The following is a 21,000-nucleotide window of genomic DNA, read 5'->3' on the forward strand; positions in this document are numbered from 1 at the left end:
ATTTTGCGGCTGCAGTTGTATGAGGGCTAGGTGAAATAATGGGCCGATTTTAACTATTTCCAATAGGGTTCGTCTGTGGGACAGAAGAAGATCATGTGCCAAATTTCATTGAATTATTTTCAAAATTGCGACATGTTGTTACAAATATCAACACAAATCCAATATACCCTCCCCACTAAAGTGTAGGGTATACAATTACAAAAATTTTAAAAATCTAAAACTGCTATTCAGTTTTTTTATTAAAATTCTTAAAAAACACTCATGTCTTTATGAAAAATTTCATGCTATTTATGAAATTATTCTTAAATTTTTTAAAGTTAAGTGAATGAAAATAGTTCATAGTTTTTGCATTGAAACATGCAAATGTAGTTTTATTATAAGGTTTATATGCACGGACAGACGAACAGACCGACAGACGGACATAGCTAAATCGACTCAGAATATGATTCTAAGCCGATTGGTATATTTTAAGGTAGTGCGTTACAAACATCAGCACAAATCCAATATACCCTCCCCACTAAAATGTAGGGTATACAACTACAAAAATTTTAAAAATTTAAAACTGCAAATCAGACTTGTCATTGAAATTCTTTTCAATGACACTCATGTCTTTACATTTTCAGTCTGAAAAGCAACCATAATTTGTTAAAGAAAATATATAATGAAAAATGTCATACTATTTATGAAATTATTCTTAAATATCATAAACTTAAGTCAATGAAACATTCAAACATCTGTGTAAGTGTTAAACCGACTCAAAAATACAATTGCTTGTGTTGAGCCCTTTCGTTTTTCGACATATATGAGACAGCTTCTGTAGCAGCATCGGAAGTAAAGATAATACCGTTATAACAAACTATATTAAAAACGAACCAGTTTAATGTTTTTAAATAAATTAATTTTTATATTTTACAAAAAAAATTAACAAAATGTCATTTGCTGCTAAGAATTACAAGACAGTTTTTTAAAACAAAACTGGAGCTGGGGCAGCAGCATAAGTCAAAGGTGCAGAATAGGCCAAAGGATGAGAGTAAGCGGCAGCGTATTTAGCAACAACAGGGGCGGAGTAGGTCAAGGGATGAGTGTAGGCAGCAGCATATTTAGCTACAACTGGAGCAGAGTAAGCCAAAGGATGAGAGTAAGCAGCAGCGTATTTGGCTACAACAGGAGTGGTATAAGCAGCAGCAACAGGAGCACTGTAAGCAACAGTCTTGGCAACAACAGGGGCAGCTACTGAAGCAACTACGGGAGCTGTGGCAATACCATTGTAGTTACGAGCAATAACTTGGCTACTGGTAGCAGTAACAACACCAGCAGGGGCAGCAACTACAGCGGCAGGTGCAGCATATGCCAAAGGAGCACCAATCAAACCGGGTTTAGCAGCAGCACAGGCAATGAAGGCGAAGATAACAACAGCCTAAAAAATATTAACAAAATGAATGAGATTGATAATTTTGAAAAATATAACAAAATACTTACGAATTTGAACATTTCGTTAAAGATTGATGAAATGATTTGATTATCGAAACAGATAAAATAAGTTTGATGTAAAATAAAAATAAACACAAACTATTTATAATAATTTAATTTTTAACATTTTACTATAAATTATAAATACAATGCAAATTAACAGTGTTTGAAATATGCACTAAGCATACAACAATCAAACTATTCGTACTGCTTAATAATTCCAAGTGAGTAATGCTTTAGTTTTTTGTTGTAAGTGTGAACAGCTGTTAATTTGAATCGAATTAATTAACATTATTTGTTAGGGAATTAAATTTTTTCTTTTATTTCAAGAACGTCTCTATTATTTTCAGGGACTTTTAAAATAATTTCTAAAAAAAACCGTTACTATTATAAAGATTTTCAAACAAATTTTTTTGCTATATATATGTTCACATCAATTGCTGAAAGTATCATTAACAATTTCTAACTTGTTAACGTTAAATCTAAATCAAATCAAAATGTTCAAATACGTAAGTTTGTTGGATTCTCTTTCTTTAACTGGAAAGATATATAATATTTTGGAATTTATCCTTTTAGGCCGTTGTTATCTTCGCTGTCATTGTCTGTGCCGCTGCTAAACCCGGTTTTGTAGCTCCTTTGACTTACACTGCTCCCGCCGGTCTTGTCACCGCTACTAGTAGCCAATTTGTTGCTCGTAACCACAATGGTATTGCCACCGCTCCCGTTGTTGCTCCAGTAGCTGCCCCTGTTGCTGCCTACACTGCTCCTGTAGCTGCCGCTTACACCGCTCCAGTTGTAGCTAAATACGCTGCTGCTTACTCTACTCCCTTGGCCTACTCAGCTCCCGTTGCCGCTGCTTACAGCGCTCCTTTGACATATGCCGCCACTCCTTTGGCTTATGCTAACGCTCATTTGGATGCCGCTTATGCTAGCAGCCGTGTTGATCTTAAGCAAAACTACAACGCCGCCGTCGTTCCTGCCTCTTATGCTGCTGCACCCGTTTTGTTGTAAATCTAGATTTGGTTAATGATATTTCGATTTATAATAAATGATCTCTGATCTAAAGTTATTTTAAAATTATTATTGTCTATTTTATTTTGTGTCTATACACTAGACTAGAGTATAGACTATAGATTAGACTGTAGACTATCGTCTACTCTATAGAAGCTAGATTATGGACTAGATTACTGACTATACACTTGACTATACTATAAAGTTGACTATAGACTAGACTATAGACTAGACTATAGACTAGACTATAGACTAGACTATAGACTAGACTATAGACTAGACTATAGACTAGACTATAGACTAGACTATAGACTAGACTATAGACTAGACTATAGACTAGACTATAGACTAGACTATAGACTAGACTATAGACTAGACTATAGACTAGACTATAGACTAGACTATAGACTAGACTATAGACTAGACTATAGACTATACTATAGATTAGACTATATACTAGACTATTGATTAGACTCTCGATTGTGAGATATCAAATACATCTGATGTCTTCAGAAAATTGATTTCAACACAAATACATACGGACCTGGCTTAAACGATTCCGTTTTCTGTAAGAATCCAGAATATATTTACTTTATAGTTTCGGAAAATTATATTATTGAAATTACAAATGGAATGACAATCTTATATATATGTATTCATCTCAGGAAGGTGAAGGGTATAAAAACTGAAATTTTCATAAAAAAGGAAAAAACTGAAATAATTTTAAATTCGTAAGATCACAGATCATTTATTTAATTTTGTAAAGATCATTAACAATATCTAAATTTACAAAAACACTGGGGCGGCTGTGTATCTAAGAGGAGCTACGGCAGCAGCATAAGTGGCAGGAACAACGGCAGCGTTGTAGTTTTGCTTAAGATCAACACGGCTGCTGGCATAAGCAGCATCCAAATGAGCGTTAGCATAAGCCAAAGGAGTGGCGGCATAAGTCAAAGGAGCGCTGTAAGCAGCTGCAACGGGAGCAGAATAGGCCAAGGGAGTAGAGTAGGCAGCAGCGTATTTGGCTATAACTGGGGCGGTGTAAGCAGCGGCAACAGGGGCAGTGTAGGCGGCAACGGGAGCAGCTACTGGAGCAACAACGGGAGCGGTGGCAATACCATTGTGATTACGGGCAACAAATTGGCTACTAGTGGCGGTGACAACACCGGCGGGGGCAGCAACAACGGCAGCGGGAGCAGTATAAGCCAAAGGAGCTACAAAACCGGGTTTGGCAGCGGCACAGGCAATCAAGGCGAAGATAACAACGGTCTAAAAGGAAATAATCAAAATTATTATTTATCTGTCAAGTTCAAAACAATGAGTCCAATCAACTTACGTATTTGAACATTTTGTTTTAGTTTAGATTTAACGTTAACAAGTTAGACAATGTTAATGATACTTTTAGCAGTTGATGTGAACATATTTATAGTAAAATTAGTTTGAAATTTTACATATTGATAACGGTTTTTTTAATTTTAAATGTAAAACCACTATTAAAAAAAAAAAACATGTTCTTGAGATAAAAATATGTGCAAGAATTCCCCCTAAAATAGCACTATTTATATTAATAGCACTATTTATATTACAACAAAAATTAAAGTATTACTGAAAATGACTAAACCGTTGGAAGAGTTTGATGGTTGTATGCTTTGTGCATAATTCGAACATGATTTACATAAAATCAGTTGAAAATGTAAAATTTTATATGCAAAATGTGTTTAGTGATTTTGATTAATTTAGTTTTATAATATCCCTACGTGTAAAGAGTACTCCTTAAAGGAGTGGGATGTCTTACCATAGGACCTCGTAATCCATCCACGCATTATATCGGAGTAGTCCCTAACTAATTAACTAACTAATTAACTAACTTTTTAACTAACTTACTAACTACCTAACTAACAAACTAAATAACTAACGATCTAACTAACTAACTCACTAACTAACTAACTCACTAACTAACTAACTAACTAACTAACTAACTAACTAACTAACTAACTAACTAACTAACTAACGAACTAACTAACTAACTAACTAAATAATTAACTAACTAACTAATTAATTGATTAATTAACTAATAAACTAATTAACTAACTAACTAACTGACGGACTAACTATTTAACTAACTAGCTAACTAACTGGCCTCCATTACGTTATTGCTTAGTGTTCTAGTCTGGTAGACCGGAGGTGGTGGGTTCGATTCCCTCCCGTGGAACTGATTAAGGAGCGCATAACAGCCCGATAGAGGCCTAAGTGTATTTCTTCAGATTTTATGTGTATACATCCTTCTTTCAAACTAACGAACTAAGTAACTAACTACCTAACTTACTTACTTACTAACTTACTAACTTACTAACTTACTAACTTACTAACTTACTAACTTACTAACTTACTAACTTACTAACTTACTAACTTACTAACTTACTAACTTACTAACTTACTAACTTACTAACTTACTAACTTACTAACTTACTAACTTACTAACTTACTAACTTACTAACTTACTAACTTACTAACTTACTAACTTACTACTAACTAACTTACTAACTTACTAACTTTCTAACTTAACACTATTTATATTAATAGCACTATTTATATTACAACAAAAATTAAAGTATTACTGAAAATGACTAAACCGTTGGAAGAGTTTGATGGTTGTATGCTTTGTGCATAATTCGAACATGATTTACATAAAATCAGTTGAAAATGTAAAATTTTATATGCAAAATGTGTTTAGTGATTTTGATTAATTTAGTTTTATAATATCCCTACGTGTAAAGAGTACTCCTTAAAGGAGTGGGATGTCTTACCATAGGACCTCGTAATCCATCCACGCATTATATCGGAGTAGTCCCTAACTAATTAACTAACTAATTAACTAACTTTTTAACTAACTTACTAACTACCTAACTAACAAACTAAATAACTAACAATCTAACTAACTAACTCACTAACTAACTAACTAACTCACTAACTAACTAACTAACTAACTAACTAACTAACTAACTAACTAACTAACTAACTAACTAACTAACTAACTAACTAACTAAATAATTAACTAATTAACTAACTAATTAATTGATTAATTAACTAATAAACTAATTAACTAACTAACTAACTAACTGACGGACTAACTATTTAACTAACTAGCTAACTAACTAACTGGCCTCCATTACGTTATTGCTTAGTGTTCTAGTCTGGTAGACCGGAGGTGGTGGGTTCGATTCCCTCCCGTGGAACTGATTAAGGAGCGCATAACAGCCCGATAGAGGCCTAAGTGTATTTCTTCAGATTTTATGTGTATACATCCTTCTTTCAAACTAACGAACTAAGTAACTAACTACCTAACTTACTTACTTACTAACTTACTAACTTACTAACTTACTAACTTACTAACTTACTAACTTACTAACTTACTAACTTACTAACTTACTAACTTACTAACTTACTAACTTACTAACTTACTAACTTACTAACTTACTAACTTACTAACTTACTAACTTACTAACTTACTAACTTACTAACTTACTAACTTACTAACTTACTAACTTACTAACTTACTAACTTACTAACTTACTAACTTACTAACTTACTAACTTACTAACTTACTAACTTACTAACTTACTAACTTACTAACTTACTAACTTACTAACTTACTAACTAACTAACTTACTAACTTACTAACTTACTAACTTACTAACTTACTAACTTTCTAACTTTCTAATTTACTAACTTACTAGCTTACTAGCTTACTAACATACTAACTTACTTACTTACTTACTTACTTACTTACTTACTTACTTACTTACTTACTTACTTACTTACTTACTTACTTACTTACTTACTTACTTACTTACTTACTTACTTACTTACTTACTTACTTACTTACTTACTTACTTACTTACTTACTAACTTACTAACTTACTAACTTACTAACTTACTAACTTACTAACTTACTAACTTACTAACTTACTAACTTACTAACTTACTAACTTACTAACTTACTAACTTACTAACTTACTAACTTACTAACTTACTAACTTACTAACTTACTAACTTACTAACTTACTAACTTACTAACTTACTAGCTTACTAACTTACTAACTTACTAACTTACAAACTTACAAACTTACAAACTTACTAACTTACTAACTTACTAACTTACTAACTTACTAACTTACTAACTTACTAACTTACTAACTTACTAACTTACTAACTTACTAACTTACTAACTTACTAACTTACTAACTTACTTACTAACTTACTAACTTTCTAACTTACTAACTTACTTACTAACTTACTAACTTACTAACTTACTAACTTACTAACTTACTAACTTACTAACTTACTAACTTACTAACTTACTAACTTACTAACTTACTAACTTACTAACTTACTAACTTACTAACTTACTAACTTACTAACTTACTAACTTACTAACTTACTTACTAACTTACTAACTTTCTAACTTACTAACTTACTAACTTACTTACTAACTAACGAACTAACCAACTAACTAGCTAACTAACTAAATAACTAACTAACCAAATAAATAACTAACTAACGAACTAACTAAAGGAGTGCGCCGTACGTCAAAGCGGAGTAAGCCAAAGGATCAGGGAAAGTTAAAGGAGTAGCAGCAGCAAGGGAAGTGCTATAAGACAGGTTCTAGCAGCAGCACAAGCTATCAAAGCTTATATGACAATGATCTATACAATGAAAATAATTTTTTGTTAATATTTTCTTTCTTAAACTTTTATGGCCAAAATGGCCAATTTGGTTGCTGTTGGAAGACAATAAATGAAATATGATGTTTGTCTGTACTAGTTATTTGGGAACTCTACCACTATAGTTATTGTTATTATGACTCTAAACATTACAATCTGGTAAACGTTAAATTTTTGTTAGATTACTACTTGATAATACGTGATATGAATAAATATATAGAATTGATTGTAGGTGTTAAGTAAATTCGAAATTAAGACTCGATGAATTTCGTCATATACAAGAATTGTTGGTTCTTATAATATTGTTCAATGTCTAGCAATGATGTGAAATAAATTGTTTGTTTCTTTAAATTATAAATATATGGTTGTGATAAAAATACCTTTAATTTAACCTTAAATAAAAAGTTATACATTCGTTTTAAACTTGACCATGCTAAAACATTTGAAATATTTAGTTTAAAAATAGTTTTATTTATATCCATTCTAATTGAGAATTTATGGAAATAAGTATCAAATTAAACATTAATTTTAATTGTAATTAGTTTGAATTAACTTGACTTGACTCGAAAATATACATTTTCAAGTGAATTAGATTAGAGGCTAGGCGAAATAATGCACCGATGTTAAACATCTTCAATGGGCTTCATCTTCGGTACCATATGTGTCAAATTTCATTAAATTTCCTCCAAAATTGCGACCTGTAGTTTGATCAGAAGGTTTGCAAGCCATTTTTAGGGGTTCAGTTTTATGGGGGCTATGTGAAATAATAGACCGATCTTAACCATTTAGACTTCGTCCCTAGGCCAATAGAAAACCATGTACAAAATTTCATTGAATTATCTTTAAAATTGCGACCTGTAGTTTAATTACAAGGTTTTCATGGATGGACAGACGGTCGGACGAACATATCTAAATCGACTCAGAAAATGATTCTGAGCAGATTGACATACTTTAAGGTGTAGGACCAATGTTATTGTGTAACGCACATACATACATCAGCACAAACCCAATATACCCTATAGTATATCGTTGGTTAGTTAGTTGATTGGCTAGTTAGTTAGTTAGTTAGTTAGTTAGTTAGTTAGCTAGTTAGCTAGTTAGTTAGTTAGTTAGTTAGTTAGTTAGTTAGTTAGTTAGTTAGTTAGTTAGGTAGTTAGTTAGTTAGTTAAATAGATAGTTAGTTAGTTAGATCGTTAGATCGTTAGTTAGTTAGTTAGTTAGTTAGTTAGTTAGTTAGTTAGTTAGTTTGTTAGTTTGTTTGTTAGTTACTTAGATAGTTAGTAAGTTAGTTAGTTAGATATTTAGTTAGTTAGTTAGTTAGTTAGTTAGTTAGTTAGTTTGTTAGTTTGTTAGTTAGTTAATTAGTTAATTTGTGTATTCCCAATGAAATCAAACAATGTAGTTATTTTTTAATAAATAATTTCGTTTATTTTTTCCAACAATCAAAAAATTTCACTAGAAAACTGTTTTACAAATAAACTGGAGCAGGGGCAGCAGCATAAGTCAAAGGAGCTGAGTAGGCCAAAGGATGAGAGTAAGCGGCGGCATATTTGGCAACAACGGGAGCAGAGTAGGCCAAAGGATGAGCGTAGGCAGCAGCGTATTTGGCTACAACTGGGGCAGTGTAAGCAGCAGCAACTGGAGCAGTGTAGGCAACAGTCTTGGCAACAACAGGGGCAGCTACTGGAGCAACAACTGGGGCAGAGACAATACCATTGTGGTTGCGGGCAATAAATTGGCTACTAGTGGCAGTAACAACACCGGCAGGGGCAGCTACAACAGCGGCAGGAGCAGTATAAGCCAAAGGAGCACCAATCAAACCGGGTTTGGCAGCGGCGCAGGCAATCAAGGCGAAGATGACAACAGTCTAAAGATATTTCAGATAATTAATATTACTGTTAATTTTGAAATTTTTTTTTAAAGAAAAACTTACGAATTTGAACATTTTGTTTTTGAGTTTGAGTGTAGAGATTTGTCTATCGAAACAAATGAAATGTGTTTGATGAAACTTAAAAAGAAACCTTAGTTATTTATAACAAACATTTTTACACTTCTTTTTAATAAATGTAAATCATGGTTTAATTATGCGTTAAGCATAACACCATAAATTCAAAACATAGTGGGCTAGGTCAGTTTAAAAACTTTTAACTGCGTGCTTTTTGTTGTATGTGTGAACAGCTGTTGAGTTTAAATTATATTGATTAAAAATACCAATATAACTGTATTAAACAAAATTCTTACAACTGTTTGAATTCAAGAACATGGTCATTGTTATATGAGGGCCAATTAAGTGTTAACTAAATAATGTTGCTTAATAATTAGTATAAATACTAAGTGCTTTTAGACACTTAATATCAGTTATCATATACGATTTACTAAATCAAATTAAAATTTTAACAAAATGTTCAAATTCATCACTGTCATCTTCGCCTTGATTGCTTGCGCTGCTGCCAAACCCGGTTTGATTGGTGCTCCTTTGGCTTACACTGCTCCCGCTGCCGTTGTTGCTGCTCCTGCTGGCGTTGTTACTGCCACTAGTAGCCAATTTGTTGCCCGTAACCACAATGGTATTGCCACTGCTCCCGTTGTTGCCCCAGAAGCTGCCCCTGTTGCTGCTTATACCGCCCCAGTTGTAGCTAAATACGCTGCTGCCTACACTCATCCTTTGGCCTACTCTTCTCCAGTTGTTGCCAAATACGCCACCGCTTACTCTCATCCTTTGGCCTACTCTGCTCATTTGACTTATGCTGCTGCTCCAGCTCCAGTTTTCTTTTAAAAACTGCTTCTCAAGACTGATAACTGATCTGATTTTATGAATAAAATACAAAATAATTTATTAAAAGAAAATGTTTTTCAAAGTGTTTAAATCTCTTGTTTAAGTCAATTATTCAAAATTAATTAATTGTATTCCCCCGTACCTACCCACTATATCTTCTTCTTCTTATACATATTTATTTTTTATTATTTTTCAAAAGACCGTTGTCATCATTGTTTTGATTGCCTGGTGATTTGATTTTTGCTCCTTTGGTTTTTAGCTGCATCTGCCGGTGTATTTACTGCCACCAGTAGCCAATTTATTGCCACAATGGTATTGTATACACTTCTCTTGTTGCTCTTGTAGCTGACCCAGTTCCAAAACTGTTGCAACACTCCCACTGTAGCTACTAGTAATACTGCTCCTATTGTTGCCTAGTGTGCTGCTGCCATCTCTTCACCTTTCGCATAGTATCATTCTCTGGCCAATTCTGCTTCTTTGAGTAATGCTGCCGCTTCTGCTTCAGTTTTCTTTTAAAACTCCTTCACCTAATAATTTAACAAAAAAAGGTTTAAATTATATTGATATTAAACCTTTTAATAAATTGTTAATTGTTGTTAAAATCTATTTAATTACAACACTACTACTTTATTTTATTATTTTATTTACAAAAAGAACAATAAAAAGTTAAATTATTAAATTAACATCGAAAACTCTATTGTAAACAAAGCATCAAAACAATAATAACGTCATAATTACTAAAAACACAAACAAAAAATGTAAATAAACAAAAAAAGCAAAAATAAACACACACATACTAGCAAAACAATAACAAATACCCAAATACAACTTGCATTAACTTCTGCAAGAGCGAAACAACTCTGACGTCATATGTGAGAATGCAAATATTAAAAAAAAGAACAACAACAAACATTAACTTCACTCTTAGAGCACAAGCATCAATCAATCATTTCTTTTTTTTCAGTTTCTTTCTATTTAGTGAACGGTCAACAAGTAAAATGCAAATTGCAATTGTAATTTAAATAATTAAATTACTAAAAGTGTATCAAATTTAATGAAATTTATAACAAATTAAAGAGAAAATTGTAATCTTTAAGATTATCTAAAAATTAGAGTACAAATTGTAACAAAAAAAGTTTTATCAGTGAATAAAGTTGGTAACAAATAGTAATTGCCAAAAAAATGTGATTTAGTAAAAGAAGTGAAAAGCAAAAAAAGGGCAAGAAAAGCAACAACAACAACAACAAGTGTACTAGTAAAGAACGTAGTCATTGTCACGCCACATTTGTATGACATGGAAAAATAAAGAAACAAAAGCAATAACAAAGCAATAATTTAAGACAAATCAAATCATGATGAGAGTAACTGTTGTTTTTTTGTGTCCACATTAAATAATGTGTCAATGAGTGTTAATAAATATCATAAAAATGTAAATAAAATATAAAAAAATTAAATAAAGTGTTAAATAGAAAATTTATAAAATAATTTAAAATAGAAAATAATAATAAAGTAATAAAATAATAATATAATTTTATAAAAAGTGTCAGGGCTGGTTTTATGATTTTATGTTATGGGAATTAAATGTACTTATGTTTTGAAAATTTATTATAGGTTTATTTTTATAGTTGACTCTAAGGGAAAAACTTTTACTTAAGTTTAAAAATTTCATAGAAATTTTAAAACTTAGTACAATTTTTCTCTAAGAAAGAACCAATATAAAATTCGACCATAATTTTACAAAACATAATAAGTAAAATTTCTTCCTTTATGGTGAATTGTAAATATCGGCCATTATAAAATAATAAAAGTGTGCTAAAATAAAAGTGAAATTAAATTGCATTTAATTTATTTTAAATAAATTGAAATTAAGATCTATCATCTTCCGAATTCAAAAGGTAAGTCACTTTATCTTCTTCTCTTATATGTAGGGGGTTTTCCTATATTTTCGAATAAACAGTTTAGGTATTTTAAATTATAATTATAATAATACACTTATATAAAGGGCGAGGTATTATGCATTTTTGCAGATATTTTTAACACCCAATAATATCGGTTCTATATCCACCTTAAAGTATACCAATCAGCTTAGAATCACTTTCTGAGTCGCCTATGTGTTAAGCTTGGGCGCACTTCACAAGTAGCAATTTTCAAGATAATTTAATAAAATTAAACACGTAATCATTATTTTCCCTAGCCCACGTATAAACGTACCATAAATATGTTTTGAGCTTATAAATATGTTAAATGTTGTAAAATATGATGAAAAATCTGAAAAACTTAGTTTTAAACAAGTAGGAAAGTATAGTCGGGCATGGCAGACCATATAATACCCTACAACATAAGTATATTTTTAAAATTTTTATTTTTTTATAAAGAAACTTTTATGTTGAATATTACCATAATTCCAAAATATTTATTGATAAAAAAAATTTCTAAATGAGGCTTTATATAGGTCAAATATGGGCTGATCCTCGGTAAATTTGGGAAAAAGATATATTTTTAAATAACAGATAGTTTTGTTGAGTTTCATTGCGATACAAATGGTTACAAGTCAATTTTACACGTTTAAGACATTTTTTGAAGGGGGGTTTGTATGGGAGCTAGGGTCAAATAAGGGCCGATCCTTAGAGAGATAGTAGAATATTTGACGTAATTATGGCATAAAAAGTTCGAATCGGGAGGTACGGTTGTATGGGGGCTAGGTGAAATAATGGACCAATTTCAACCATTTGCAATAGGCTTCGTCCCTGTGCCAAAAAACATGCTTGGTTCAAATTTCATTAAATTATCTTGAATCTGTAACATGCGCACAAGGTTTACATGGACAGCCAGCCGGACAGACGGAAGGACATCTCTTAATCGACTCAAAAATGATTTTGAATCGATCGGTATACTTAAAGGTGGGTATTGGACCAATATTTTGTATGTTTAAATTTACTACATCTGAAGTCATTCTCAGAAACTAATTTGTATGTTCTTTTTTTTCAAAGTTATTAGGAAGTGACATTGTAGTATTATAGAATACAACTAATTTCACTTAAATAGTATTAACATAAATAAAATTGGTTTAATTTAAAAAATTTCAGTACAAAAAATATTGAATATAATAAAAAATTGATTCTTTTTGCTTTTTTGGAAGTCAATAAATATCACTTCCACAGAAGGTAAAAAATTCACTAAGTGCTACTTTTTAAAGTTGTGATAAATGTATTTCTTTTGGAAGTACTTCGATTTATTGAATCAGGAAGTTGCAAGTTTAATTGTATATTTCAAAGTTTAATATTAAAGAAAATGTTTAAAGGTTCTTGTCCGAGAACAAAATTTATAAGATAACATCCCTTAATAGATTTTTATTTAATTAGGATCCTGATTGCTTAATTTAGAATATAATTCATAATGCACTGTGTGTGTTTACTTTCGAGTTTTTATATTCAAAAAATATAATTTAAAAAATACAATCGGAATTATGAAATGATGAAATATGAAAGATGGAATGAATTCTATCTTGTGAAAAGATTTAATAAAAAAATAGTACAATTTTCTCCATTTCGTCTAGGAATACACTTTTTTTAAAAAGTAAATTCACAAAATATTCCGTGTTTTAAATCTATATATCACAGATATAACTCATACGGCTCAAAACTGCATTCATTTGTTCCGTAAAGATTTCAAAATGTACCAAACAATTTACCCGAATTTGATCCTACAGCGCTCTTAGTAACCGAATTTCAAAATAATATACCAATAGCTTATTTTGTGTTAGTAAATAAACTTTATTTTCAAATTTTATAAAAATTAGCTTAATGAGTTTGAGTAAAATTAAATTTCTAGTTTTTCCACTTTTTTGGTACTTTTTTCCTCCAAAGAAATAGCAAATACTTTGTTTAAATAAATATTACACAATTAGTTTGTATAATAGATTTATCTAATAAGAATACGTCAATAAATTTAACAAGTTTTTTTTAATGTGCTAAAAAAAAGTACCAAAAATACAGTTTTTCACCGAACAAGGACTGAATTTTAAAAAAGTACGAAACACGAGTCTCATAATTTTGAGAGATGTGTCCAAAATATTTAAAAATGTTATAATGATTATTTGTTAAAAAGTTATTTAAGATACCAAAATCACCTTTGTTACACATTTTCACCCCTTAAAAGTACGAATTTCCAAAAAGTACCAGACACCCATTTGCTATTTTTAAGAGTAGCAAATTTTTTTTCTTGTATTACTAATATGTAAAAGAATCAAGAAAACCTGTATAAACATATACCTTACATTTACTGAAGTCTTTGAGTATTTTATTTCATATTTAAATATTAAATATTACAGAAAACTCAAAAAGTAACTGTCGAATAATGTAAAAGTACCAAAAAGTTCCCTTTTTATAGATTACCATATATTCACGACCCTGCATAGTTAATTTCATGACATGTTCTAAAGTTCAATGTAACAAAAACATCAAAAAGTACCAAAAAAACTCTTGACTATCATAAATAGGATAGAATATATTATGAAATAAAGTTGCGAAAAAATGAGTACAAAATTCATCCCTTTAACGTTCGAATGTCCAAAAAGTACTTAACATCTTGTGTTCCTATTTTTTCAATAGTTTACAAATAAATTAAACAATTTATTTCTATGTTGACTGGTATAAAAGTTACAAAATAACAATACTCAGATCCAATTTTTTAATGAATATCTAAGTTACCCTTTTTTACCCGACCTTCTTAGAAATTCCTTAAACGGAAGAGTAATCATAGCTGTAGCTTTTCCTGTTGTTGCCAAAACGTATGCTTTCACAATCAATGTAGCTACTGATAATACTGCTCCTATTGTTGCCCAGTATGCTGTTTACTCTTCACCCTTGGCATATTATCATCCTTTAACTAACTCTGCTTCTTCGAGTAATGCTGCCGCATTCTTTAAGTCAATTATAATCTATATATCTTCTTCTTATACATATTTATTTTTGATTATTTTTCAAAAGACCGTTGCCATCATTGTTTTGATTGCCTGGTGGTTTGATTGTTGCTCCTTTGGTTTTTAGCTGCATCTGCCGGTGTATTTACTGCCACCAGTAGCCAATTTATTGCCCGCAAACCACAATGATATTGCCTACACTCCTCTTGTTGCTCTTGTAGCTGACCCTGTCCCAAAACTGTTGCATACACTCCCAATGTAGGTACTGGTAATACTGCTCCTACTGTTGCCTAGTGTGCTGCTGCCTTCTCTTCACATTTCGCATAGTACCATTCTCTGGCCAATTCTGCTTCTTTGAGTAATGCTGCCGCTTCTGCTTCAATTTTCTTTTAAAACCCCTTAACCTAATAATTTAACAAAAAAAGGTTTAAATTATATTGATATTAAACCTATTAATAAATTGTTAATTTTTATTAAAATCTGTTTAATTACAACACTACTACTTTATTTTATTATTTTATTTACAAAAAGAACAAGAATAAGTTAAATTATTAAATTAACATCGAAAACTCTATTGTAAACAAAGCATCAATGACAATAATAACGTCATAATTACTAAAAACACAAACAAAAAATGTAAATAAACAAAAAAAGCAAAAATAAACACACACATACTAGCAAAACAATAACAAATACCCAAATACAACTTGCATTAACTTCTGCAAGAGCGAAACAACTCTGACGTCATATGTGAGAATGCAAATATTAAAAAAAAGAACAACAACAAACATTAACTTCACTCTTAGAGCATAAGCATCAATCAATCATTTCTTTTATGTTCTTTTTTAGTTTATTTCTTTTTAGTGAACGGTCAACAAGTAAAATGCAAATTGCAATTGTAATTTAAATAATTAAATTACTAAAAGTGTATCAAATTTAATAAAATTTATAACAAATTAAAGAGAAAATTGTAATCTTTAAGATTATCTAAAAATTAGAATACAAATTGTTATAAAAAAAGTTTTATCAATGAATAAAGTTGGTAACAAATAGTAATTGCCAAAAAAATGTGATTTAGTAAAAGAAGTGAAAAGCAAAAAAAGGGCAAGAAAAGCAACAACAACAACAAGTGTACTTGTAAAGAACGTAGTCATTGTCACGCCACATTTGTATGACATGGAAAAATAAAGAAACAAAAGCAAAAACAAAGCAATAATTTAAGACAAATCAAATCATGATGAGAGTAACTGTTGTTTTTTTGTGTCCACATTAAATAATGTGTCAATGAAAGTGTTAAAAAATATCATAGACATGTGAATTAAATATAAAAAAATTAAATAAAGTGTTAAATAGAAAATTTATAAAATAATTTAAAATAGAAAATAATAATAATAAAGTAATAAGTAAAATAATTATATAAAAAGTATCAAGGCTGGTTTTATAGTTTACTTTAAGGGAATTAAATGTTCTTAAGTTTGGAAAATTTAATATAGGTCTATTTTTATAGTTTACTCTAAGGGAAAAACTATTAAGTTTAAAAATTTCATAGAAATTTCAAAACTAAAGTAGATTTTTCACCTTAAGAAGAACCTATATAAAATTCGACCATAATTTTACAAAACTTAATAAGTAAAATTTCTTCCTTTATGGTAAATTGTGAAAATCGGCCATAATAAAATAATAAAAATGTGCTAAAAAAGTGAAATTTAATTTATTTTAAATAAATTGAAATTTATAATCTATCATCTTTTAAATTCAAAAGGTGAGTCACTACTTTTCTTATATGTAGGGGGTTTTCCTATATTTTCGAATAAACAGTTTAGGTATTTTAAATTCTTAGGGCGGGTTTCTTACAACTCAGTTAAACTAACTTGGTGGTAGATTAAACTCGGTACAAATTTAGGCGGACTTTAACCGATGATTATGTTTTTCAGTAATGGATTTAGGATCAGTTAACTTAGTTAGTATTGCCAACTTTTCAGTCAAAAACATAAACAATGAACAGCTGTTTTTTGCAAATATCACTTTTGTAATATGTAAAATTTTAGAAAAATATAAATACACACTTAAAATAGTAATAATATTGATGAAAGAAATGAGAATATTACTTTTTACTAAAATATTAAGTTTATCTTCTTCCGACTTCATTATTTTGTTGTTTTTGTTGATTGTGTGTTTTTACTTATATATTAGGATTAATTGGCCAATTATACTCAGTTAAACAAGCAACTTTACTGATTACTGAAAAACTCGAAACATACATTAATCCAGGTTTAACCAAAGAATAAAGATTATCTTTAACATCTTTTTTGGCATTGTATACATAGTGCTATATTTTCTATTTTAATTGATTTTTTCAAAATTATATAATTGATAATAATAACATTATGTGTCTACATTATAATAACAACAACAAAAGTTTAATTCCATTTCGCTGTGAGTTACAAGAAAATAATAACTGAATAAACTTCATAAATAGCTGTTCGAAACTTAAGCAACTTTTTGATGTTCTTATGAAAATCGTTGGTACTTTTGAGTTCCAAACACCTTTATGGAATAGATTATTTACTAGTGTAGTTCATAATTAATCCCAAGCGGATTTTAAGCCATTCGCAAGCTGCAATGGTTTCTAAAACTGCGAGTTTCGACTTATCGTTTCAGAATGCAGAACAGCATCTCTAAGGGACTTGAGTCGGGAGATTTTGATGGACAATCAAATAATTTGGATCGCATTACTCGATAACTACTCTTAGATCAACTTTTCCAAAGATTATCATGCTGAAAATCGCAATAAAGTAAGTTGTTCTGTTCGTTGTTCTGTTCGTTGTTCTCAATCATATAATTCATTTTCTTGTCGAAAAACGTGCCAAAAAGAAAAACAATCCAACTCTGTTTGTGTTTTAACATCAGGACTAACTCTTCTCTTCAAAAATCATGGCCACACCCTTAAATTTTTGCTCTCCATTCATTATTGGGCCTTCACTAAAAGGATATGTTATAATATTTCCTTCAGCCTTTGAGCCTCACATACTTTGCCTGAATTTAAGAAGGAAAATGTGGACCTGTTTATAAATAAAACTGTTTTTTATTAGTCTTCCGTAATCTATTTCAATATTCTACCCAAAATTGTACAGAATTTGTAAAAAAATCGAATTTCTTTAAGTAAACTCTGTGCCATGTAACTGTGGGATTCACATGCGGTTACATGATCGTACATTAAAGGCTTAAAAAACATGGAGGTCAAACAATTAAGGTTGTGGGCAAGATTTTTGGTGAGTAGAGAAAGTCCTGATGTTGAAATGCAAATAAAATTGGATTGTTTTACTTTCTGGCAAATTTTTGGCCAACAAAATGAACCATAGGATTAAGTACATTGAACAGAACAACTTACTTTATTGCGATTTTCAGCATGATAATGAACCAAAACCTTTGGCAAAGTTGATCTAAGAGTAGTTATCGAGTAATGGGACCCAAACTCTTTGATTGTCCATCAAAATCTCCCGACTTAAGTCCCTTAGAGATGCTGTTCGGCATTCTGAAGCGCTGGGTCGAAACTCGCAGTTTTAGAAAACATTGCAGTTTTCGAATGGCTTAAAATCCGCTTGGGATTAATTACGAACTACACTAGTAACTAATCTATTCCATAAAGGGGTTTGGAACTCAAAAGAACCAAAGATTTTCATAAGAAGATCAAAAAGTTGCTTAAGTTTCGAACAGCTATTTATGGGGTTAATTCAGTTATTATTTTCTTGTAACTCACAGCGAAATTGAATTAAACTTTTGTTGTTGTTATTATAATGTAGACACATAATGTTATTATTACCAATTATATAATTTTGAATAAATCAATGAAATTAGAAATTATAGCACTTTGTATACAATGCCAAAAAAAGTTGCTTAGGTTTCGAACAATACTGTATGTATGTATATAGAAGATTAGAGTTACTGATTGACTGATTCTTCATCGCATAGCCCATATTTCATAGCCTTTTGGAGTCATAGCCTTTTTGAGTCACTTCTATCATTTCCTTGTATGTAGGGGTTTTTTTCTACATTTTTGAATAAACAGTTGAAGTATTTTGAATTTTCAGTGTATCTGCCATATTTGTTTAATAATAATGAAAAATTATGAAGAATATGACATAATTTTTTCCCATTCAATGAAAAACTAAAAAGTACCCAAAAACTCTTACCTCAACCTGTGGTTATCTCCTAACCGATAGATATTCTGCCAATTTAAATAATTGTTGTATGCAAAATGTAATTACATCGTTACAATCTATATATCGTCATATAAAATCCAAAAAGTCACATTGAAAAAATTTTTCAAGAGAAGCAAAAAAATGTCTAAAATAATAAATAAACCAAAAATGTTCAACATTTTCTTAAGTTGAGCTTATTTCTTATTGACAAATTATTATTTGAAAAAAATTTACGGTTTTTGTTTTACTTATGCAGATATGAAAATTACTAGACCCCATACAACTGAACCCGCCAAATAGGTCTTTTAAATTTATAATTATGTTTAATATAATCGTATCTCGAGAAAAAGCTGCAAGACCAAGTTCTATACCAGCCTTGATAAACCCTCATAAACTATATAACTATAGGACCTCATTTGATCCCAGCTCCTATAAAAAGCGACTCCCCCCAAATTTTAATTAAATATCCACAGTTTTATTAAACAATAAATGGCTTAATTATATCTAAGGCAAGGTAAATGCATTACATATTATGAAAACTAAATCACATTATATTCGTATACAGGTATAGGGTATTATATGGTCGGCCTCGCTCGACTATAACTTCTTACTTTTTTGTTCTTCAAATGGTACTTTTTTCAATTTTTTATAATATTGAACATAGTAATATGAAATTTAATATGTAGGGAATAGTATTCCACATGGTAGACGTTTTGGTACTTTTTTCTTTCTTATTTGTATTTTGATTAGGTAGCGAAGCGCGCTGGGTTATTCTAGTAATTTTCATAAAAATATTAAATTATAGTAAGACATATGTTTCCTAGAAATAAAGTGAAAATATTAGCGGAAATCCAATATAGCTTCTCCACAAAATTGATGTAGGAAACTAAAATAAGTGGCAGAGAGAGAATTGGTTCCAGAATCGAATAAAAGACTTTAAATTTCATTCATATATTCTCTAAAATTTCTAGTAAAAACCTAAAAGTAAATCATTTCTCGGAAGCTAAATGACCTAAAGAGCAGATTATGCTTATTTCCAAATTATAAATAAAATATTTTTATATTTTTAATAAATAGTTTTTTTTTATTAATATTTAATTCACATCGTCTAAATCGTTTTAAAACCACTTTTTACCACAAAGCTGGAGCGGGAGCAGCGGCATAAGTTAAAGGTGCTGAGTAAGCCAAAGGATGAGTATAGGCAGCAGCATATTTGGCTACAACAGGGGCAGAGTAAGCAAGAGGAGCAGCAGCAGCGTATTTAGCTACAACAGGTGTGGAGTAGGCCAAAGGATGAGTGTAAGCGGCAGCATATTTAGCAACAACTGGAGCAGCGAAAGCAACAGGGGCTACAGTTTTGGCTACAACGGGAGTAGCTACGGGAGCTACAATTGGAGCAGTGGCAATACCATTGTAATTACGAGCAATAACTTGGCTACTGGTAGCAGTGACAACGGGAGCTGGAGCAGCAACTACGGCAGCGGTGTAAGCCAAAGGAGCACCAATGAAACCGGGTTTGGCAGCAGCACAGGCAATAACAGCAAAGATGACAACAGCCTAAAATATTCAATAATAATTAATAGAATAAGTTAATATTTTCAAATAAGAAAAAAAAAACTTACGAATTTGAACATTTTCTTAGGATTTGTTTGTTTGTTTTCTTAACAAGAAATGAATTGTTAATAATACTGTTACTTTCAAAAAACTAGTATTTATATAAAAAATATTCTTTAAAAAAACTTTATTTACAATATCTTTTTGTCCTTCATGTTCAATGACCAAGTTCTTGAAATTTTTTTGAAAGAAATAATATTTGTCAAGTACAATTCATACTTCTTTGGCTACATGTTAAAATTTATTGTTTATAAACTATAATTATTTCGTTTTTAAGCTTCT

The 21,000-nt window shown here is 30.5% G+C and overlaps 6 protein-coding genes across 6 annotated transcripts; 2 read left to right on the forward strand and 4 right to left on the reverse strand.

The window, feature by feature from the left end:
- Positions 1–882: 882 nt before the first annotated feature.
- LOC111681132 (cuticle protein 16.5-like) lies at positions 883–1,562 on the reverse strand. The gene is made up of 2 exons (XM_023442858.2): positions 1,480–1,562; positions 883–1,417 (listed from the first exon to the last, which is right to left on the reverse strand). Exons 1-2 carry the CDS (start codon positions 1,489–1,491, stop codon positions 965–967), a joined length of 465 nt encoding a protein of 154 aa, XP_023298626.2. The 5' UTR covers positions 1,492–1,562; the 3' UTR covers positions 883–964.
- A 317-nt stretch (positions 1,563–1,879) lies between these two features.
- Positions 1,880–2,538, forward strand: LOC124420303 (cuticle protein 38-like). The gene is made up of 2 exons (XM_046952634.1): positions 1,880–1,979; positions 2,047–2,538. The coding sequence occupies exons 1-2, from the start codon at positions 1,968–1,970 to the stop codon at positions 2,479–2,481; spliced, it is 447 nt and encodes a 148-aa protein (XP_046808590.1). The 5' UTR covers positions 1,880–1,967; the 3' UTR covers positions 2,482–2,538.
- Positions 2,539–3,267: 729 nt separating this feature from the next.
- LOC111681108 (calphotin-like) lies at positions 3,268–3,938 on the reverse strand. The gene is made up of 2 exons (XM_023442831.2): positions 3,818–3,938; positions 3,268–3,750 (listed from the first exon to the last, which is right to left on the reverse strand). The coding sequence occupies exons 1-2, from the start codon at positions 3,827–3,829 to the stop codon at positions 3,268–3,270; spliced, it is 495 nt and encodes a 164-aa protein (XP_023298599.2). The 5' UTR covers positions 3,830–3,938.
- A 4,669-nt stretch (positions 3,939–8,607) lies between these two features.
- LOC111681133 (cuticle protein 16.5-like) lies at positions 8,608–9,199 on the reverse strand. Its single transcript, XM_023442859.2, has 2 exons — positions 9,139–9,199; positions 8,608–9,072 (listed from the first exon to the last, which is right to left on the reverse strand). The coding sequence occupies exons 1-2, from the start codon at positions 9,148–9,150 to the stop codon at positions 8,674–8,676; spliced, it is 411 nt and encodes a 136-aa protein (XP_023298627.2). The 5' UTR covers positions 9,151–9,199; the 3' UTR covers positions 8,608–8,673.
- Positions 9,200–9,551: 352 nt separating this feature from the next.
- On the forward strand, positions 9,552–10,052 carry LOC111681094. The gene has a single exon (XM_023442818.2). It carries the CDS (start codon positions 9,607–9,609, stop codon positions 9,979–9,981), a length of 375 nt encoding a protein of 124 aa, XP_023298586.2. The 5' UTR covers positions 9,552–9,606; the 3' UTR covers positions 9,982–10,052.
- Positions 10,053–20,178: 10,126 nt separating this feature from the next.
- LOC111681102 (cuticle protein 16.5-like) lies at positions 20,179–20,838 on the reverse strand. Its single transcript, XM_023442825.2, has 2 exons — positions 20,727–20,838; positions 20,179–20,661 (listed from the first exon to the last, which is right to left on the reverse strand). The coding sequence occupies exons 1-2, from the start codon at positions 20,736–20,738 to the stop codon at positions 20,236–20,238; spliced, it is 438 nt and encodes a 145-aa protein (XP_023298593.2). The 5' UTR covers positions 20,739–20,838; the 3' UTR covers positions 20,179–20,235.
- Between the last annotated feature and the right edge of the window lie 162 nt (positions 20,839–21,000).

Source organism: Lucilia cuprina, chromosome 5, assembly GCF_022045245.1.
Source record: "Lucilia cuprina isolate Lc7/37 chromosome 5, ASM2204524v1, whole genome shotgun sequence".
NCBI lineage: Eukaryota > Metazoa > Arthropoda > Insecta > Diptera > Calliphoridae > Lucilia > Lucilia cuprina.

Bases quoted from the DNA above. Each gene is read 5' to 3' on its own strand.
- LOC111681094 (XM_023442818.2), top strand. From the start codon at position 9,607: ATGTTCAAATTCATCACTGTCATCTTCGCCTTGATTGCTTGCGCTGCT.